At 35.2% G+C, this 20,663-nt stretch overlaps 1 protein-coding gene across 6 annotated transcripts; it reads right to left on the reverse strand.

Moving 5' to 3' along the window:
* LOC128188448 (polyhomeotic-like protein 2) lies at window positions 1–19,861 on the reverse strand. Of its 6 annotated transcripts, XM_052859510.1 has the most exons (24): window positions 19,728–19,861; window positions 19,555–19,613; window positions 18,509–18,586; window positions 18,185–18,238; window positions 17,968–18,054; window positions 14,333–14,412; window positions 13,772–13,860; window positions 13,481–13,560; window positions 12,794–12,874; window positions 8,475–8,562; window positions 7,757–8,278; window positions 7,287–7,426; window positions 6,895–7,096; window positions 6,755–6,798; window positions 6,576–6,678; window positions 5,839–6,030; window positions 4,269–4,505; window positions 3,671–3,882; window positions 3,361–3,555; window positions 2,817–2,946; window positions 2,502–2,651; window positions 2,288–2,394; window positions 1,790–1,972; window positions 1–1,086 (listed from the first exon to the last, which is right to left on the reverse strand). In XM_052859510.1, the coding sequence occupies exons 1-24, from the start codon at window positions 19,753–19,755 to the stop codon at window positions 889–891; spliced, it is 3,339 nt and encodes a 1,112-aa protein (XP_052715470.1). In that variant the 5' UTR covers window positions 19,756–19,861; the 3' UTR covers window positions 1–888. The 6 variants fall into 6 exon arrangements, with proteins under 6 accessions (XP_052715470.1, XP_052715469.1, XP_052715468.1 ...); XM_052859509.1 differs by lacking the exons at window positions 12,794–12,874; window positions 13,481–13,560; window positions 13,772–13,860; ... (4 more) ...; window positions 19,555–19,613; window positions 19,728–19,861 and adding an exon at window positions 9,690–9,782; XM_052859508.1 differs by lacking the exons at window positions 12,794–12,874; window positions 13,481–13,560; window positions 13,772–13,860; ... (4 more) ...; window positions 19,555–19,613; window positions 19,728–19,861 and adding an exon at window positions 9,690–9,782 and having other exon boundaries at window positions 7,287–7,429.
* Between the last annotated feature and the right edge of the window lie 802 nt (window positions 19,862–20,663).

Consider the following 20,663-nt stretch of genomic DNA (forward strand, 5'->3'; position numbering starts at 1 on the left):
ATTTGTTTAATCCTTTAATTTGGATATAGAATGAACCAAGTGAAGAGTTGGGAGAAAATTCAAAACATGTAGTTTCCATTCTGGTGTTTTAAATACAGCATTTAAGTTCTTTACAAAAATGTTTAAACCACAATATTTAAATACCATAACAACACAGACTCAAAGTTCAAAAAACTTTTAAAAACCTTCTGAAACAAAAGAGTTCATCACATGATAACATAATTAAATTGTGACCTATAAAGCTAAAATATAAAAAAGCACCATAAAAAAATCTTAATCTTTGTATGTGTGTTTATAAAGAAATGGCAATCCAGGCAGCATCCTTAAAAAATCTATTTATAAATTGTACATTTACTTCGTAAAACATTTCAAATATTAGTCTGCACCAATTTGACTACAAGCATAAACATTAGTTGAGTTCTAGAAACACATGCCCAGTTTTAATATGATTGACTCTAAGATATGTCAGATTGAGATCATTAAAAGCTAACATTTTCATATTGTTTACTGATTAACTGTTCATGATTAAAGTCGTTTACATGGTAAATACCAGTAAATGAATAAACGTAGGTCATGTACCGGTATTCACAGTACATGTAAATACTGGCATGTAGTAAATATTGGCATGTAGTAAATATTGGCATGTAGTATACACACAAAGAAACATCACACATTTGTCAATGATAAAAACAATAACATGCTTTCAGACAAAAGTTATACACAATCAGCAACCAAAAGATAACAGGTGTTTAGGTGGATTTGTCTTGAAGATAAAAAACCCAGTTAAGATCTGATGTCATGGTATTAAAAAATCTGACTATAAATAAAACCTTTCTTTGATTTTAAAAAGTCCATACAAATGTCCAAACAATTTTTTACGCTGCACCTCTAACTAAGATCCCCCCTGAAAGCGTTAATTTTTGCACAGATTTTGAGAGCAGGCCCGAGTTTCATGTTCATGGTGGTCATTAAGTGGTCCTCTTTCAGCAGCATCAGAGCTTGTCCATCAATCTCCTGTGACTTGAACTCATCGGCATAGGGGGAACAGCCTGGCATAGACTTGATGAATTCATATACCTCTGTAACCTGCATTTAACAACACAAATAAATGTACACATGTACAGGAAACTACATTTACAAATTTCACAGAGTTTTCAAATCCTCAGCTTAAAGAATTATTATCATCCTTAAGATGGTGTCTTCTCTTCATTCATTAAACATATAAATTGAAATCTGGTAAATTATTAACAAACACATACAGGCATTACAGAAAGTAATACATGTAGCATGTTTGTCCAGTGGATATGCTTTGAAAAGTTTACTAAAAATGTAGATTTGTGAACTCTTTTGTTATGCAAACAAGAGCGCATTTTTATTCAAATACTGTGAAATCATTAGAATTTATTGTGGCTTAATTTTCGTGGTATTTGTAGTTGCCCCTCCTCGATAAATTTACATCCTTGACAAAAAAATATTTGAAAGAGTTATCTTTCTTACCGAAACTTAAAAAGCGGCATCCACGAAATTACATCACCACAAATAAGCAAAACAAACCCAATTAACTAAAATTGGCTCTCAAAAATTTTAATGTTTCCACAGTATCTCTAGCAAAGTCAAAAACATTCATATTTATCCAACTTTATATAAAGACAATAAATTATTATAAATTTTCAAAAAATAAAGTCAATTCTATCATATTAACAATAATTTCCAGATATTTTAGAGGTATCAAATTTTGCTGAGGATCAGACTTCATTGAGTGCAGTAAAATTGGACTATTGAGTCTTACCGTCCACTTTCCAGGGTGGGTGATGGGGGTGTCAGACTCCATAGCATTATCAGCTGGATCCCCGAGAGTGGCCGGAGACTCAGGGGCAGAAGAGCTATCATTGGAGGTTGAGGTGTTGGAGGTACTGTGAGGTTCTCCCTCCTCCATCGGCTCAGTGTCCTCATTATCACCTCCAGAAAATTCCTACAAATCAGGTGCATCTAATTATGTACTTTACTGAGTAATCATCATTGTTGTTGGTGGCTCAATGTGTGAAAATTTAATTAATAATGGAATCCATTTGGCCCATAAATTTACCTAACTACCAATTTGGTTTTAGCATTTTATGTAACAAAAATGATCTATCTCATTGAAACCAGGTCAAACAAAAATAAAAGTCAACAATTTAGCTATTTTTTAATATTTCTAGAACCTTTCCCCCCATGTAAAAAATGAACTAAGGTAATAGTTATTACAAAAAATGGTGTGCTTTCAATATTATTTCCTAATTTTACTGACTCGGTTTTCACCATAAGGCAGCTTTCCTCCTCTTCCTGGACCTTTAAGGCCTTTCTTCAAGTTGATAGGCGAGCCTTTCTTCATTATCATTCCTCTTCCAATGCCCACTACATTGAAGAGAAGAATTCACTCACATACAGAACTGCCTCACATTTGAAAATTTTTGTACATGGAACATTTACAAAGTAAAGCACTATAGATATTTTGATCTTACTATGTTTTCCTCTGGTTTTGAACACGGAGGTTCTGTGTGCTCTGTTGTACCGCTTAGCACATGCCATGGTACAGAATCTCTTTGATCTCTTGAATCTAGAAGCCTGCTCCTCTGTTCCACAGAATTCACATTTAGAGAAAAACTCCGGTTCTAAGCAAAAAAATAAGGGCAAATTATTTAAAACATTCCTGGGTATTTAAAATTACAATTAGTAAATTACCCAGTAATCCAAACTTTTAAAAGTAAACACTTGTTGTGTGCAACAAAAGGTATATAGAAAGGGTAAGTCACAGAGAGAACATTGCAAAATAATACCTGTGACTTCCTTCTTTGGCACAACCTCTGAGGGACCAGCACTCTCCATGTCCGAGTCTTCATCCACTCTATCTAGTCCCTGACTGGCCTTTGGTGGGATAAACTCTGTCAGCAGTGAAGATCTTTGGACCTTTTCAGAAAGTTAAAACAATCACCATTTCAAAAATTAACTTTTTTAAATTATAAAAATGTCTAGACATTCATGGTTTCAGACAAATATGTTAATGTAAAATTTCATTTACAGGTACCTATGCAATTATGATTAATTAATAGATTACCATTATTCTATTGCGTAAGAACCTAGGAGTTAAAATTCATTGAATAATATGTAAGTGTGTGTGTGTATGTCTATAATAAATACCTAGATAGATATAATTCCATACCTTTTCAAATTCTCAAAGAATAAAATTTGATCAATGTGAATTTCATTAGTACTATTAAACAAGTAAAACATACAGCACAAGGGTATCTGCGTATACTACAAAGATCGAAATGTAGACCACATACACATTTATAAACATATTATTTTATCTCCACCACTTACAGGGAAGGGTTCTGGCCCCTCCTGTATGACAAAGCCCTCTATGACATGGGTCAGGATGTGAGGCTTTACAATGGCTTTCTGTTTCTCTACCACTGAGGGAGTCTCTTGTTTTCCATTCTCTATCTTCAGCTCTGCAACATCCATCTTTTCAGTGGCAGACAACTTAGCTGTAACACCACCTGAGGCCTTTTCTTGCTGTAAAAGATAAAACATTGATTAACTCAGAGATTTCATTTACCATGTGTCTTGAAACATTGTATACAATATTTTTTCAATATTTCTCCTTTGAATTTTTCTCATTATAATATACCTTAATTGCTTTGACCGGACTGATCTTCTCTGTTTTTTCTCCAACAGCAGTTTTTTTGGTAGATTCCATTTCACTGTCAGACTTGCTTTGGTTCTGACTGGGAACAGTCAATGAATTTGGTGTAGGGGTGGCAGGTTTTGACTGACTGGCTGCTTTAGACTGGGATAGTGCTGAAGCTACAGTATTGGTTGAAGCTGAAGCTGTCATGGCACCTGAGATAAATGCATTAACATGAAAAAAATCTCAGTACATGTTTGAAATACTAAAACCCTAAACCTTCAATCAAAGCATGTATCTGTAAAAAAATCATAGGGAAAATATACAAACATTAATTTTAATACAAATTACTGTGGAATCATTAAAATTCATGGGGGCCAATTTTTCATGGATTGCTTAAATTTTACAGGTTCGTGGGGAGGTAATTTCGTGTATTTTCTTATACATACAAAAGGGAATATGACTTTAAAGCCCTAATTCATTAATTCAAGGAGAATGTTAATTCGTGGATGAGAGGTAACCACGAATTCCACGAAAATTGAGCCACCACGAAATCTAATGATTCCACAGTATTAACAAAAAGAAAAAAAGGGTACCTTACCTACAATCCTGTTGACAGTTCTAGGTCGTCCTTTTGGGTTTTTAGGTGCACCTGACACCGCTGCAGTCTTAGGCTTGCTGACAGTGGTGGGATTGACTCGGGCAGTGACCGCTTTGATTGGGTAAACAGACTGACCCTGATTGGTCTGTTTGTTGATCTGGACCCCTGCAACATTATTTTGCGAGGAGTTTTTAACAGGGGTCCCCACAATCTGTACCCCCTGGGCTGCCAGTACACCTTCAATCAAACTCTCTTTTAAAACCAGACTGACTTGTACTACTGACACATCACAACACCAAGGGGAGTACAGGTACACTCACTCAAGCATGCCCATCAAACATCACACAACATCTACTGACAGAATTGGCCAAACTTTTCTCTCTTAGTTTAAGATTTTTTCCCTTACTCATAAGAATCTAAATTGTGCTCTTTCCCTTAAAAGTTATATTTGTATATATTATGAAATAGGGATTTACATGTTTCTTATTTGTTGTATTTTTCAATTCAAAATTTTCTTTCAAATTTGGATTACAACAGTTTTAGTTTAGCACTTGCCATTAAATGATTTAATGATGTAAAACATTTTAAGTCTAGTGATGAAATGTTTTGAGCATGACTACGATTTGGGAGATAAAAGAGTCCTAGGAAAAGAGTTTGGCCCTTGTAAGTTTTGACTGGGTGCAGGTCTGTAGCTCCCGGTCTGAAAAATTTTTTATGGATGACCTGGGCGCTAAAGTCCTGTTTGTGTTAAAAAGTTGCAATTTATGGTGCACAAAAAAATTGCGCTAGTTTTGGACTGATAAATCCTATAATCAAACACGTTCTTTTACATATATGAAAAAAATGTCTCGTACATTTTACCACAAATACTGTCACTTTACTTCCCTCTAATATTCTTTTAAACACCATCACCACCTCTGTGAAGTGCAGTGGTGTAGTTTGTTTACATGTAAAAATGGCGACTCTTCATAAGTATGAGAATTGAACATACTTCAATTTCCGAGGTCAGTTAGCATGTTTAAGAGAAAGTCTGAGGCAAGTGAAGTGAATATATCAGTAGTAAATTCCCTGAAGAGAATTTAATAGAACAATTTTTTCCAACAGAATATGTGTGGATATAAGGTTAATCAGTCCAAAAGTATCACAATTTTTTGTGTGCTGTAAATTGCATTTTTTTAACACTTACAGAACTGTAGCGCCCAGGTCATCCATCAATATTTTTTCCTACTGGGAGCTACAGACCTGCAGTTAAGCTCTGACAAGCCTGTTACATTTGACTTGCTATAATTGTTCTTTGAATTAAAAAAAAAAAATGATGCTTTACTATAAAAAAAACATTGCAGATTCATTGATTGCTGTTGTTAAAATTTACAGCTCATTAGATATCCAAAAATGCAGGAAATATGGTTTTGATGCAACACATGAATCTTTCATAAAATATTACATTTACATCAATTTTACATTGATAGATATGAAGAAAACAAAAATATCTGGATCATATTCTGTATGTTAATAAGCAAGTAAATGAACAGAGCGCTGGAAGCAACAGAAAACTTTTCAGGCTTCCTACCTTGTTGTCCCTGAATCTGGGTCGTCCTGATATAAACCGGTTGTCCAGGTAAAATGGTTGGTGATTGGCCAGATGCTGATAGCTGTAAAGGCTGATGGCCCAATGGAATGGCCCCATGCTGAAGTTGTGTAGCCATGGCTTGTAGAATGGACTGGTTTGTCATAATGGGCTGAGACTGGATGTTTATCTGGCCTAGAAGTTAAGTATCATGCAAATTAGCATATAAATACAGTGTATCGACCATTCAGTTTTCAAATATCTCTTTGAATATTGGATAAAAAGGTAGAAATCATCTATTGACAACAACAGTTTTTAAGGAATTAGGAATCATTCTTTGATTATTATGAGGTAATAATTTTGGTCGGGAGTGGTCAAATCAAATAAAGCCCAAAAGGCTTAATGATAGATTTGACACGCTCTGACTGAAATTATCACCTCATAATATTCAAAGAATGACTTCTGATTACTTATATTTACATTATTTCCAATTCGTACACTTTAAAACAACATTTTAAAACCAATATTGTTTCATGAAGCAAATGCTATATATTACTACGCAGTGCAGCCAATGCCATTTTTCAGTTATGCTATAAGACACGCCCATTTTGTGTCGCTCATCTTTTATGAAGTTATTGGGCTATAGGCTTCAAAATTGACTCGTATTGTTATCACAGAAAAAGACAGCTGAAAATGTAAATATATTTAGATGTGTACAGGTAAAATAATTTAGAACACACCTGTACTGGACACAAGCTGTGGCTGGCTGAATCGTATAGGAGCCTGTGTACTGATGAGTTGTGCTGGGGTACCTTGACTCAGAGCGATAGACTGTCCTTTGGACTAAAATGACAACCAAACAGACACATTTATGTGACAAAAATGAACAATCCACAAGACCTACTGTCCAAATACTTACACCGACAAATCCTCCAGAACTTGTCAATTGATTTGGCAAAACACCTACAAAATACATAGAAAAAACATCATATTAAAGAGTGCAATTAAGTAATTTTGATCATGAAAAATGTTTAAGAATCAATTTTAATAGACTCTTACTAAGAACAAGTGGCTGTGCTGCAATGTTGGGCTGAGTGGGCATGATTGGCTTGCCTCCAATAAGAGCTGTAGCAGAGGCCTGCTGTGTGGGAGTGCTGGGAGTTGTCTGCCCTTTACTGACAGACAGAGCTTTCGCATTGGTTGTAGAAGTGACAGTTGCAGAAACCTGGGCTTGCAATGGGGTAAATGTTATTCCTGAATTCTGGAAGAAAAAAACCCTAAAATCTGAAAAAATCATGATTTCACAACATGTATTGAGACAAATTACGCACAAGCATCACTAAAAACTTGCACTTATTATCAAACACTATCATCATAGATCTCACTAGCATAATTGAACAGTCCTAAAGACTACCTGTACATGCATTAAATCAGTAAGAAAGAGGCCTTACCTGAGAGCCTGTGGCTGGACCTGGTGACATAAGCCCAGCATTGACCCCCATTCTCTGTTGCTGCATCATGGCAGCCATGTTCATATTTGCCATGTTTAACTGCGGACTGATGTTCATATTCATTGCATTTGCTTGCATGGCTGCTGTAATAATAAGACAATGATGACTTTAACAAGTCAAAGCTTTGATAAAATATTATAGATTTTCTTCATAGTTTTCATTTTCTTTTTGAGAATGTGAATAATTCCAAAATTCAGTCAGTAAAAACTTGTTTAATAAAACTTCCAAGTTTAGAAGCAATGCATGTTTGATACTAAAATCAAATAATTGACAAGTTATAGCTCACTATTATGCTTTTCTTTAGCATGAACTGTGACAAATTGTTAAAATTTACTATGATTATGATAATATAAAATTGATTAGAGCAATAAAAAATTCTGTAAGCCACATACTGTAATAATTCAAGTTACCCTGCATTGCAGCAGCATTCTGTAGCATGATTTGCTGTTGGTTGAAGGGGTATTGCATGTAAGGTGTGCCCTGCATTTGAGGGATGACTTGCACCTGTGGTATGGCACTTCTCAAGTTAGCAGCATTGACAGTCATGGCATTGGCATTAATGCCCTGGGATGGTATCCCACCCTGTAGTGTAGCCCCTGCCATTGCATTCCCCGCCAGAGCATTAGCTGTCATGGCATTTGCAACCATTGGGTTGGAGACTGTCATCATGGAATTGTTAGCAGAAAATATGGCAGCAGCATTCTGTGGCGTGATGTTGATCGCATTTGTAACCGCTGATTGCTGGTGTTGTTGCTGGTGCTGTTGCTGTAAAGCTGAGTGAGCGGCCTGCTGTTGTTGAACTTGCTGTAGTGTTGCTTGCTGTGGCTGCACCTGCTGTTGCTGGGCTGTGTGCTGTTGCTGTGCTGGTTGCTGTTGAATTGGTGCCACTGTTTGTTGTTGTTGTTGTGTGTTTGTTTGCTGTTGGTTGCTTCCTATCATATAGATATAAGAAATGTCATGCATGACAAAAATATTTACAACTTTTTTAAAAGAAATATATAACATATATCAATGTGTCAGAATTTAATGAAATAAACATACATTGTCTATCAAAGTCATCAAATCTATTTTTACACAAGTAATAACTCCTCCTTTTCTGAAAATATTGCACAAATCAAGAGTTCCTACCTTGCTGCTGTACGGGCTGAGGTGGGGTTGCACTAGATTGCTGATTCTGTGCACCTGCCTGCTGGGATTGGTCTGCCATGTCTAATACCTACAGAGACATTAGAGTTATTAAGTTCAAATTCACTCAATTAATGTTTACAAAACAACAAAAAAATATTATAGAGATACTCAGTAGAGGAACAACTCCTAATATCATGAAGCAGATGTCATAGATCAACCCAAAATCTGGCACTTATATATATATATTTACATCTACCAAGCATAATTTCCTCTATTTCTTACGGAAACTTATAGCTAATTCATAGCTCTATAGAAACAAACAGACTGAAATCTACACGCCCTATTTATCGATTGGTCGAAATCTACAGCGGCTAAAAGTGACAGGACTGAAATTGACACGCCCTGTTTATCGTTTGGTCTGAACCTACAGCGACCTTAGTAAAATCCCAGACTGCACGAAATAATCATGACGATGCCAGACTCAAAGCCTCACAGGAGACGATTTGGCTGTTTCTTTTAGCTAACGTACTTTTGTACATTAACAGTAATTTAGTGAATTTTACGAACTTTTCATAATCAGTTTATTAATTAGTTAAAGAAAGATGTTAATATAAACAATAAAAAGCTTTCTTTGATGATTCATGCGGGTTATGAAGGTAGCGATCATTGCAGGAAAAATTAAAATAACCCGCTAACGCGGGTTATGTATTTTTCCTGCAATGTCGCTACCTTCATATCCCGAATGAATCGCCAAAGAAAGCATTTTATTGTTTAAATGAGACTTTTTAATCACAAAACATAGGAAACTCACAACAATCACACACAGTTATATTAAATGAGTACAGCTTTAACAGCAAAATAACAAAATTATTGTCTAACTCTTATGTCATGAAATATCCCATTCAATGTCTCTATACACCTGCTTTACACAATATTATCCGGTTGTTCAGATGTCAAACACTCAAGTTTCAGTATCTTTCTTTAAGCCCAAATAAAAATTTAAAAGTGTGACATACTTTTGAACTATATACAATTGACAACTATAATTGTATTTAATAGACAGTCCAACTACACTAAAAAATAAACTGGGTTAATTTATTATGCACCTTACAACAAAGCTCTGCAAAATCTGGTTTTATTACCCATAAATCTGAGACAAACCATTTACGCAACTATGCGGTAAATCTTTAAATTGTCATCATTAAGCAGATATACCTGTAAATATAGAGATAAAGTGACACACTTAGAGAAGATTCATCTTGCTCAAATGCACAATATACCATCCGCCATTGTTTCTCTCGGAACTCATCGGGTTTGTAAAAGAGAAAACCAATTCCGTGTAAAATCCGGCGTTAAGACCGTGAGCTTCTTATGACAATAACTCCCGACATAAGGTGCCCACAGGTCCCGAGTTCGATATCGCAGGGACTTTTATTTTCATGAGTAGCTGCAGGCACGTAGCATCGTTTTTGAAAGTGGGGGGCCAGACTCATCCAAAAAATCTTGACGAGCAAAAAAAAAAAAAAGGGAAAATTTCAACTTTTCCAAAATCTTCAAAATCTTCAAAATCCTAATCCGGGGGGGGGGGGGGGGGGGGTAGTATATAACTTCAATTTCACTCCTCATTTCCTTATGTACATATCAATTTTTAATTTTTTGCATACTCCCAAAAAAGTGGGGGGGGGGCAACTCCATGGTAATTCAATTTTTTATATGTCAATTTTAAAAAATTTGTTGCTGCGAGAAAAAGTGCCTCGTGCCCCCCTGGCCCCCCCTGATGCTACGTGCCTGAGCTGTAAAATAAGAAGTCGATGATTTTTTTTCAGTCATTGTCAAGTCGAGCACATTCTAGAAATCGAGATATTTCAACAATTCAGAATATTAAATTGGTTTCTATGCAGAACTTTTCCCGGGTGTGTGATGCGTCTTAAATGCAAAAATAGTAGATGTAGTAGATAGTAGAACATCATTTTGCATTTATTCGCGGACCCTGTGTTCGAACAGGCATTCATTATTTTTCTTATGAAATTAATACATTGTATATACATGTAAATTCAACCGTCGGAAATCCTTCAAATTAATCTTAGTACTGATTTTCAAATGATATATGTGATAAATTTAAAGGACGAAATTTAGCTTAAGAAATGTATAGATTGAAGTTAATTTTGTGTTTCAATTCACACCTTGACTTATTTTTCCGATATTGAACTATACGTTATAATCTATGTCGCAGCGATATAATATATATTATAACGTTTTAATCAATGATATCCTTTCAATTCTACAATCATATTTAATAAAACTTTTAATTTGAATTAAAATTGTTAAAATACAAAGATGATGCCTCATCTTCTATAATGCAGTGCTCATGAGAATGTGAGAAGTGCAATGCATTGTCCTTTGAAAATCAGTACTAAGATTTTAAAGATTTCCTACGTTTGAATTTATATCAATTTGTATGAAGATTAATCTGATTCATTTACATCTTTATATAATAAGATTTTTTGTTTTATCTATAATTAAATATGTTTGTTTTTCTGTCATTGTTCTTCATAGGAGTTCTTGTATGAAATGACAATATTTGTAATTAAGTTTCGTGTTTATTTGCGAAATTTTCGCGTTTATTCGAGAAGGTTTAGCGTTATATCGCGAAAATTCACTTTTTACTGATGCAAATTCCCACGCACTGACTTGGATCCGCCAAAACGTATCCGGTTGGGTCATCAAACTGAAAGGTTTTTAATTAATTTTACAATAATTACTTATCAGGTAAAATTCAATTATAGTTTACGGACATCATATCTCTTATGTTGAAATACCAAATGTGTAGGCAGTTACTCTGGTGCATGCATTTTTTAGTTTATTGGCAAAATGTCTTGATTGATAGATAGATTCCTAACACTGAGGATCACGTCAGTGATGTTTAATGAGTACTTTGTCTGAATTTCCTATAGCAACAATAAAGTATTTAACATCTCAGATGAAGAACTGAAATAAAGGAAGACAGCCTTGTCTGGAGGGTAAACAGACATATACCAAAACAAAACAATTAAAATTAGTTTCTCCATGTAAAATGAACGGTGGTTGGGAAAGACTTGCTTATACACTAGTAGCTATTGAAGCAGATTCACAATATCTGCACATGTATATTAGTTGCAAAAAACTTGGCAGATTCATGATCTGTGCACTACAAATCTCATGTTTCTGTCATGTTGTAAATTCTGAATTTACAGGGTGGCAGTATATACAAAATTTACAACATGTCATGTTGTAAAATTTGTATTTTCTGCCACCCGGTAAATTCAAAATTTACAACATGACATTTCCATAGGCCTTATTGACACCATTAATAGCATGTCCTGTCATCTGATTTGAAATGGACTGCCTTTGAAAGTTTCACAATGTTAATTTTCCTCTGGTTTTGAGACAAATTTTATGATAGTATACATTATGTCAGATTTTATTTATAGAAATCACACATAGATTTAAATATCTAGGCACTATCTTAAAAAAAGTGTACATAAAATCTTATGAATTAAAATAAATAAAACTATTGATATACAAACACGATTAAAAAAATATCAAGTACAAGTCCACAGTGTAATCAATAAAATCATGTACAGCAACATACATGTATAAATGTAATGGTACTATTCATGATCATTAATTGTAAAACGATCAATTTTATATTTTTTTATGAACACATATGTACATGTATTAAATACATGTACATACAATGAAAGACTATTTCAGCTGTTAGAAATAGCATTGGAATAGATAGATCATATTTTCAGTTGCTTTTTGACTTCACATCAACACTGCAAGAAGCGAGTGAATGTTATGGGGATCACTAATGTATAATACTAGTCTGTAGTCCTGAGAGTGGATGGCTACCCTGGCATCACACTACAGAGTACTTAGAAAAAATGAAGTCCCTGAACTCATCAAACTTTACAGAGAGTTTAGAAATGTCTTCATTGGCATCAATCACCTGTTTAAAAGAAAACAAAGTCATAGGATTAATAACTACATGTACAGTAAATAACACTTTAAGAATTTTCTTGTTGCAAGGAATTATTACAACTTTTCCAGGCTTATAATTTTAAAGACATTTTGAACAATACTATTTACTGGATCAATGACGGAGTGATAATACATGTATAAGATATGTATACAACATACATTGCTGAAAAGATATACCACAAAAAGTTTGTCACTTTACTGGTTTGTTGACTTGGAAAGTAATAACAGACATTTGCACATGTATTTTCTTATTTGTGTGAAAGTTCTGGGTTTAAATAGATTTTTTATTGACTTACATAAACAGGAGCTGGAGTTTTGAATTTGGTCTGGTGTGTCAGCCAGTTTTCATGGAGATCATGAAGTGATTGAAGGTACTCCTATAAGACAAGACTGACAATTAATACTGTACAGCGTCTGTTTGCAATGTTCATATAGTACTTCTTATTGTATATGTGCCTACAAACACACATATAAAAAAAAAACATGTTTTCACAGGCAAATCATTTAATAAGAACACATTTATATGTAAATTGTATTTCTTTATTTAATGTGCGCTTTATTGATTCATTTACAATGTTTTTTGAATTAGATCCTTTAAAATACATATTGCACTATTAATACACTTGTATAAATGTATTTCCTGTCAAAAATTAAAAAAAAAAGTTCATAAAGTGAAGATTTCAGCAATAGAACCATTAACAAGAGCTTGGACTTTGGGTAGTTGTGTTAAACAGCAATGTGACGTAGGCCTGTCCATTTCATTGTTAGCCACTCAGTCATGGCTCTTTGAAATCAACAAGATTTGTCTGGCTTTTGAGCTAAGACCATGCAATTGGTGCATATTTCGCTTGAAATCACGTCATTTTAAACTTGTTTTGACGCAAGAAAAAGATAGCTACGTTCCTACTGAAAGTCCAAAGTCTTGTTAAAATGGTTCTAATATTTTTATAAGGACTTCATCCACTATATGTACATGAACTTACAATGGGAACAGATTTTTCTTCCATACGATCTCTTTTCTTTATTCTTTGTTGACATGTCAAAGGATCAGCTCTCAAATACACTGTAAATGTACAGGTAGGAAACAAATGCAATAATCTTAATCTCTGGTAACTGATTCATACTTTTTCCATTTCATATATGTGAAAAAAAATAACTTAATGTTTCAGTTAAATTGAAAAAAGAAGAAGAAATATTCAAGTTAACAGTTAAAAGGATAGCAAGAAATAATTTTACAAAAGAAATACGATTATGCATGTAAAAGAAAACTTTACCAATGATATCAATCTTCGTGTTTTCTTGTTGCAAAATGAAATCATAGAACTCTGATAACACTGCATAGTCTACTTCCGGCATCAGCTTACTGCAACAAATACAGATACTCGTTCTTTATAAAAATCAAAAACAATATTTCTAAAAAGAGAAATTGACTTATTTGCATTATTGAGATCCTTTTGTACATTTTCAAGTCAAAATAATATCAGCTTGAACTTCTTTAAGGAGACATTATAAATCACCCAACCAGGTCATCTATAACACACTTTTATAATAAAATCTAAATACCGTCGAGTCAATATTTGATCTTTGTGATGGCTCAATGTTTGTGAATTCAGTTTCATGGATACTAATTATGTGCATCTTAACTGAACTTTGTATATGTAAATGTATTAGCATTTTCATACTCAGGAATCATTATAGTTACAGGGTTTTTTGGGTTGTTTTTTTTTTTTACTATGATAGCAACATTTAAAATTGGCTCCATTATGATTTGAAAGGAATATTGGTTCCAACAAAATGTCATAATTTCACAAATCTTTGATTATTCTGAAATATACCTCTGGTACAGGTTCTCAACAAAACAGTTTCTTGCACTGAAGATTGATCTTTCCATCATTTTGAGTTTGGCGTTTTTTGCCTGTCAGACACAAAAAAAATCACTTTAAGTATGTCAGTATAGGAAGAACCAGTAGGTACACATTTACATATAAAATTAGTGTACAGGTTGTACTGATGTTAAGTTTGCTGTGCTAGCTAACAACAAGAGGCCCATGGGCCACATCGCTCACCTGAGGAACAATGGGTATTATAAAGTCAGCTTAATGAAGTCATAATACAAACAATCTGGACAATGTACAATAATACATGTAGATCCTGTAAAAATAAAATCCATTTTTCCCCCTGGATATTCTTATGTTTATAATCATTAGTCCCTTTTCTAACAGGATGATTTTATAGTCATATCACATGTTGAGTATTGCAGTCCTCAAAAAGATCCTTTACAATTGTTAATATATGGGATATTAAGCTATATCAAACTCTGAACCTTCTTGTGAGGCCGAAGAATTGTCCTGGAGCCAAAGTCTTAACAATTATAAAGAATCATCTGGCTGATTAGTTTCTGAGAAGAAGATTTTTAAAGATTTACTCTATATATTCCTTTGTAAAACTTTAACACCCCTCCCCCAATGTGGCCTCACCCTACCCACAGGGATCATGTTTTCACAACTTTGAATCTACACTACCTGAAGATACTTCCACACAAGTTTCAGCTTTCCTGGCTGATTAGTTTCTAAGAAGAAGATTTTTAAAGATTTACTCTATATATTCCTATGTAAAACTTCGACCCCCCCATTGTGCCCCACCCTACCCCCAGGGATCATGATTTTCACAACTTTGAATCTACACTACCTGAGGATGCTTCCACAAAAGTTTCAGCTTTCCTGGCTGATTAGTTTCTGAGAAGAAGATTTTAAAAGATTTACTCTATATATTTCTATGTAAAACTTTAACACCCCCCCCCCAATGTGGCCTCACCCTACCACCAGGGATCATGATTTTCACAACTTTAAATCTACACTACCTGAGGATACTTCAACACAAGTTTCAGCTTTCCTAGCTGATTAGTTTCTAAGAAGAAGAATTTTAAAGATTTACTCTATATATTTCTATGTAAAACTTCGACCCTCCATTGTGCCCCACCCTACCCTCAGGGATCATGCTTTTCACAACTTTAAATCTACACTACCTGAGGATACTTCAACACAAGTTTCAGCTTTCCTAGCTGATTAGTTTCTAAGAAGAAGATTTTTAAATATTTACTCTATATATTCCTATGTAAAACTTCGACCCCCCATTCTGCCCCACCCTACCCCCAGGGATCATGATTTTCACAACTTTGAATCTACACTACCTAAGAATGCTTCCACGCAAGTCTCAGCTTTCCTGGCTGATTAGTTTCTGAGAAGAAGATTTTTAAAGATTTACTCTATATATTCCTATGTAAAACTTTAACACCCCCCCCCCCCCCATTGTGCCCCACCCTACCCCAAGCGATCATGATTTTCACAACTTTGAATCTACACTACCTGAGGATACTTCAACACAAGTTTCAGCTTTCCTGGCTGATTAGTTTCTAAGAAGAAGATTTTTAAATATTTACTCTATATATTCCTATGTAAAACTTCGACCCCCCATTGTGCCACACCCTACCCCAAGGGATCATGAATTTCATAACTTTGAATTTACACTGCCTGAGGATGCTTCCACATGAGTTTCAGCTTTCCTGGCTGATTAGTTTCTGAGAAGAAGATTTTCAAAGATTTACTCTATATATTCCTATGTAAAACTTCGACCCCCCCCCCCCCATTGTGCCACCACCTTACCCCCGGGGGTCATGAATTTCACATCTTTGAATCTACACTACCTGAGGATGCTTCCACACAAGTTTTCCTGGCTGATTAGTTTCTGAGAAGAAGATTTCAAAAGATTTACTCTATATATTTCTATGTAAAACTTACAACACCCCCCCCCCCCCCCCCCCCCCCGAATGTGGCCTCACCCTACCCCAGGGATCATGATTTTCACAACTTTGAATCTACACTGCCTGAGGATGCTTCCACACAAGTTTCAGCTTGCCTGGCTGATTAGTTTCTAAGAAGAAGAATTTTAAAGATTTACTCTATATATTCCTATGTAAAACTTCGACCCTCCATTGTGCCCCACCCTACCCTCAGGGATCATGCTTTTCACAACTTTGAATCTGCACTACCTGAGGATGCTTCCACATAAGTTTCAGCTTTCCTGGCTGATTAGTTTATGAGAAGAAGATTTTAAAGATTCACTCTATATATAAACTCCTATGTAAAAATTCGACCCCCCATTGTGGCCCCACCCTACCCCTGGGGGTCATGATTTTTAACAACTTTGAATCTACACTACCTGAGGATACTTCCACACAAGTTTCAGCTTTCCTGGTTGATTAGTTTTTGAGAAGAAGATTTTCAAAGATTAACTCTATATATTCCTATGTAAAACATCGACCCCCATTGTTGCCCCACCCTACCCCCGGGGGTCATGATTTTCACAACTTTGAATCTACACTACCTGAGAATGCTTCCACGCAAGTCTCAGCTTTCCTGGCTGATTAGTTTCTGAGAAGAAGATTTTTTAAGATTTACTCTATATATTCCTATGTAAAACTTCGACCCCCCCATTGTGGCCCCATTCACATCCAGGGGTCATGAATTTCACAACTTTGAATCTACACTACCTGAGGATGCTTCCACACAAGTTTCAGCTTTCCTGGCTGATTAGTTTCTGAGAAGAAGATTTTTAAAGATTTACTCTATATATTCCTATGTAAAACTTTGACCCCCCATTGTGGCCCCGCCCTACCCCTGGGGGTCATGATTTTCACAACGTTGAATCTACACTACCTGAGGATGCTTCCACAAAAGTTTCAGCTTTCCTGGCTGATTAGTTTCTGAGAAGAAGAATTTTAAAGATTTACTCTTTATATTCCTATGTAAAACTTTGACCCCCCATTGTGGCCCCACCCTACCCCTGGGGGTCATGAATTTTACAACTTTGAATCTGCACTACCTGAGGATGCTTTCACACAAGTTTCAGCTTTCCTGGCTGATTAGTTTCTGAGAAGAAGATTTTTAAAGATTTACTCTATATATTCCTATGTAAAACTTTGACCCCCCATTGTGGCCCCATCCTACCCCCGGGGGTCATGAATTTCACAACTTTGAATCTACACTACCTGAGGATGCTTCCACACAAGTTTCAGCTTTCTTGGCTTTCTGGTTCTTGAGAAGAAGATTTTTGAAAATTTCTCGAAATTTTTCATTAATTTCTAATTATCTCCCCTTGAAAATGAGTGTGGCCCTTAATTTTCACAACTTTGAATCCCCTTTGCCTAAGGATGATTTGTGCCAAGTTTGGTTGAAATTGGCCAAGTAGTTCTTGAGAAGATGTTGAAAATGTGAAAAGTTTACGGACAGACGGACAGACAGACAGACGGACAGACGGACGACAGACAAAATGTGATCAGAATAGCTCACTTGAGCTTTCAGCTCAGGTGAGCTAAAAAGATCTTATCAACATTTCATGCTTTTGTACATGTAATTTATTTCATACAATGCATATATAAAAGGATATTAATATTTCCAATTCCAGTGCTGACCTTGTGCTTATGGCCCTCTGCCATGGTTAGCTGTACATAAGACTGGAAGGCCAGGCTCCATCTAGAGGCATCTTTATACATCATATCCTAATGAAAAAAAAATGCATCAGTAATGTGCTTGAATGGCATAAATAATGTAAAATATAGAATTTCATATCACATATTTTTTGCACTTGATTACCTTAAAACTCTAACTTGGAAATGTACAAAAACTTACCAATGTATTGTATCCATCAACATCTTTCCATTTGTGCACTGGTTCAGGAACCATCTGTACAATATGTCCAACACATATGCATTTATAAAAAGAAATGGTTTTTATAAATATTCATTGTACTGGTACTAAGACAGGCCACTAGTAAATATTCGACTATATACACTGTATACAACTCTCTACACCCTTCACAACTTTAAAACCTATTGCAGATCTATGTTATATAATTACTGAATATTATGTAACATTTTTTTTGGACTTTATTAACATATATATTATGTTTATATTATTTATTGGACAAAAATTAATTCAAAACAAATATCTCACCTCAATTACGTTTGAAAAGTTTTGGAAATACTGTAAAAACGTTGATTTTCCACTTCCAATGTTTCCCTCAACAACAATCTAAATATTAAAATTAAAAAAAGTATTAAATATCCTTAACAGTGTCCGAATATATCATCAAAAATTAAAAATACCATGGTATGTTATCATAGTACTAAAAAAGCCTGTACATAAGAATAAAATAAAAATAGGTATATATAAACTGGTTACATTGGTGCTGTAACCAACCTTGGAACTGACAGGTTAACTCCCAAGACCTGCCATAGGAAAGTATACCGGTACCTATAAGTAGCCCGGCCTGCATGGTGTTCCCACAGGGCAAAGATCATTTAGGATTTAAGGTTTGTTTTTTTTTTTTGGGGGGGGGGGGGGGGGGGGGGGAGGGGGAGAGGGAGGTGACATTCAGACCAGTTTGACTGCAGGATCCAGATAGCTTAGTTGGTTATTGGTTAAACACACCTGGCTAGAGATCCAGGGGGCTCGGCCAGGATCAAAAACCAAACACCTGTAGCCAGTTATTCATATTTCTCACAAGTTACAACACAATACTGTATATAATTATGTACATAGCTCTTGTGTGTACCATATCTTGATTAATAGCTATATGTACATGCATGGCTTTATAATTTTTATCAAGCTTAATTAAGATTTCTTTCAAACTACAATGTAGGTACATATTTACTTGAAATAGCTTCAAGCTGCATGAGTATGTTAAATCGATCAAGTTATGGGCTATCAAATTTATATCCCAATTTTTAAGTGGCACTGGAATAAACTATATCCTATGTAACTGTAATCTCAGCGAGGTTTGTCGAGACTGAACAATTTTGACGGGAAGAGACGTCCGTCCAAAATTTTCAGTCTCGACGAATCTCGCTGAGATTAATGTAACTGCATGTTTTACACAGCTACATGTAGGCTGTACTACAGTTATAATCTCATCTGATTATAACTGTTAAAATTACAGTGCAAGATTTTAAGATTTTAGTACCAATATATCGACATTTTAATGACCCATGCATGCTTACAGTCGGTATTCTTTTACTCCTCTTCTTTTTCGGAGTTCTAACTTGAGGATCAACATTTTCTACAAAACATCAACAATTCAACATAGAAAATATTATACAGTAGCCACTGATGTAGAAATACGAAACGTGCAGTTTACAAAAGTGTAGTGAAAATCAAAATCGTGATGGTTTACCAGTGTCGAAATCACCGAATCCTAACATCTTTGGTTCCGACGTGTTGTTGAGTGTGTGCTGTTTGGCGCAATTTTTTTTCGCATATACCGCTCAAATGCTATTAACCAATCAAATCCTTTCTATTTTTCACTCCGCTGAACCTGGGTTGTCGCGGCCACAATACCAAGAAAATACCGTAAATATTCAAATAACGGAACCTGCTAACGGTTTTAATTAAACACGCTAAAGGGTTTTCATATCTGACACACATGATATACATAAGTATACTATGTCCCAGTTAAGCTTCCACCACATTTTGCTTAATATTTCGATTATCAATAATTATATTTTTGTGCCTAAACTACTTTCATCTGCTAGAATGAAAAAAAAGAGTATATTTAATAGACATAGATATAGAACTTTGTGCTAACGTAGAGGGTTAATATGCCTGCAGTTATGCAAAAGGAACTTTTTGTTATTTTTAAAAACACCTCCCTTTCTTAATTTGGCAGTTTTCAAATATTTTCAAATTTTTTATATTTATAAATAAAATCCGCCAACCCGCCCCATATTTTTGCAAATCAGGATTAGAATCTAAATGGCACGTGGCATCTGGGGAAGGGGGGGGGGCAGGGGGCCTGTACCCCCCCCCCCCCTACTTTTTCCTCGCAGCAAACCTTTTTCTTATATTGACTATATAAAAAAGTGAACAAACGTGGAGCCCCCCCCCCCCCCCCCACCCACATGTTGGTGAGCATGTGAACAATTAGAAGTTATATATACAGTTCAGTACGCTCTGCCCCCCCCCCCCCCCAAATCACGGATTAGGATTTTGATTTTCACGATTTTTGAAAAGTTGTAAATATCCTTCTTCTTTTTTTTTCGCTTGTCATCATTTTTTGATGAGTCTGCCCCCCCCCCCCTCTCCCTCCACTTTTAAAAAGTTAAACGATGCT

Source organism: Crassostrea angulata, chromosome 6, assembly GCF_025612915.1.
Source record: "Crassostrea angulata isolate pt1a10 chromosome 6, ASM2561291v2, whole genome shotgun sequence".
Lineage (NCBI taxonomy): Eukaryota > Metazoa > Mollusca > Bivalvia > Ostreida > Ostreidae > Magallana > Magallana angulata.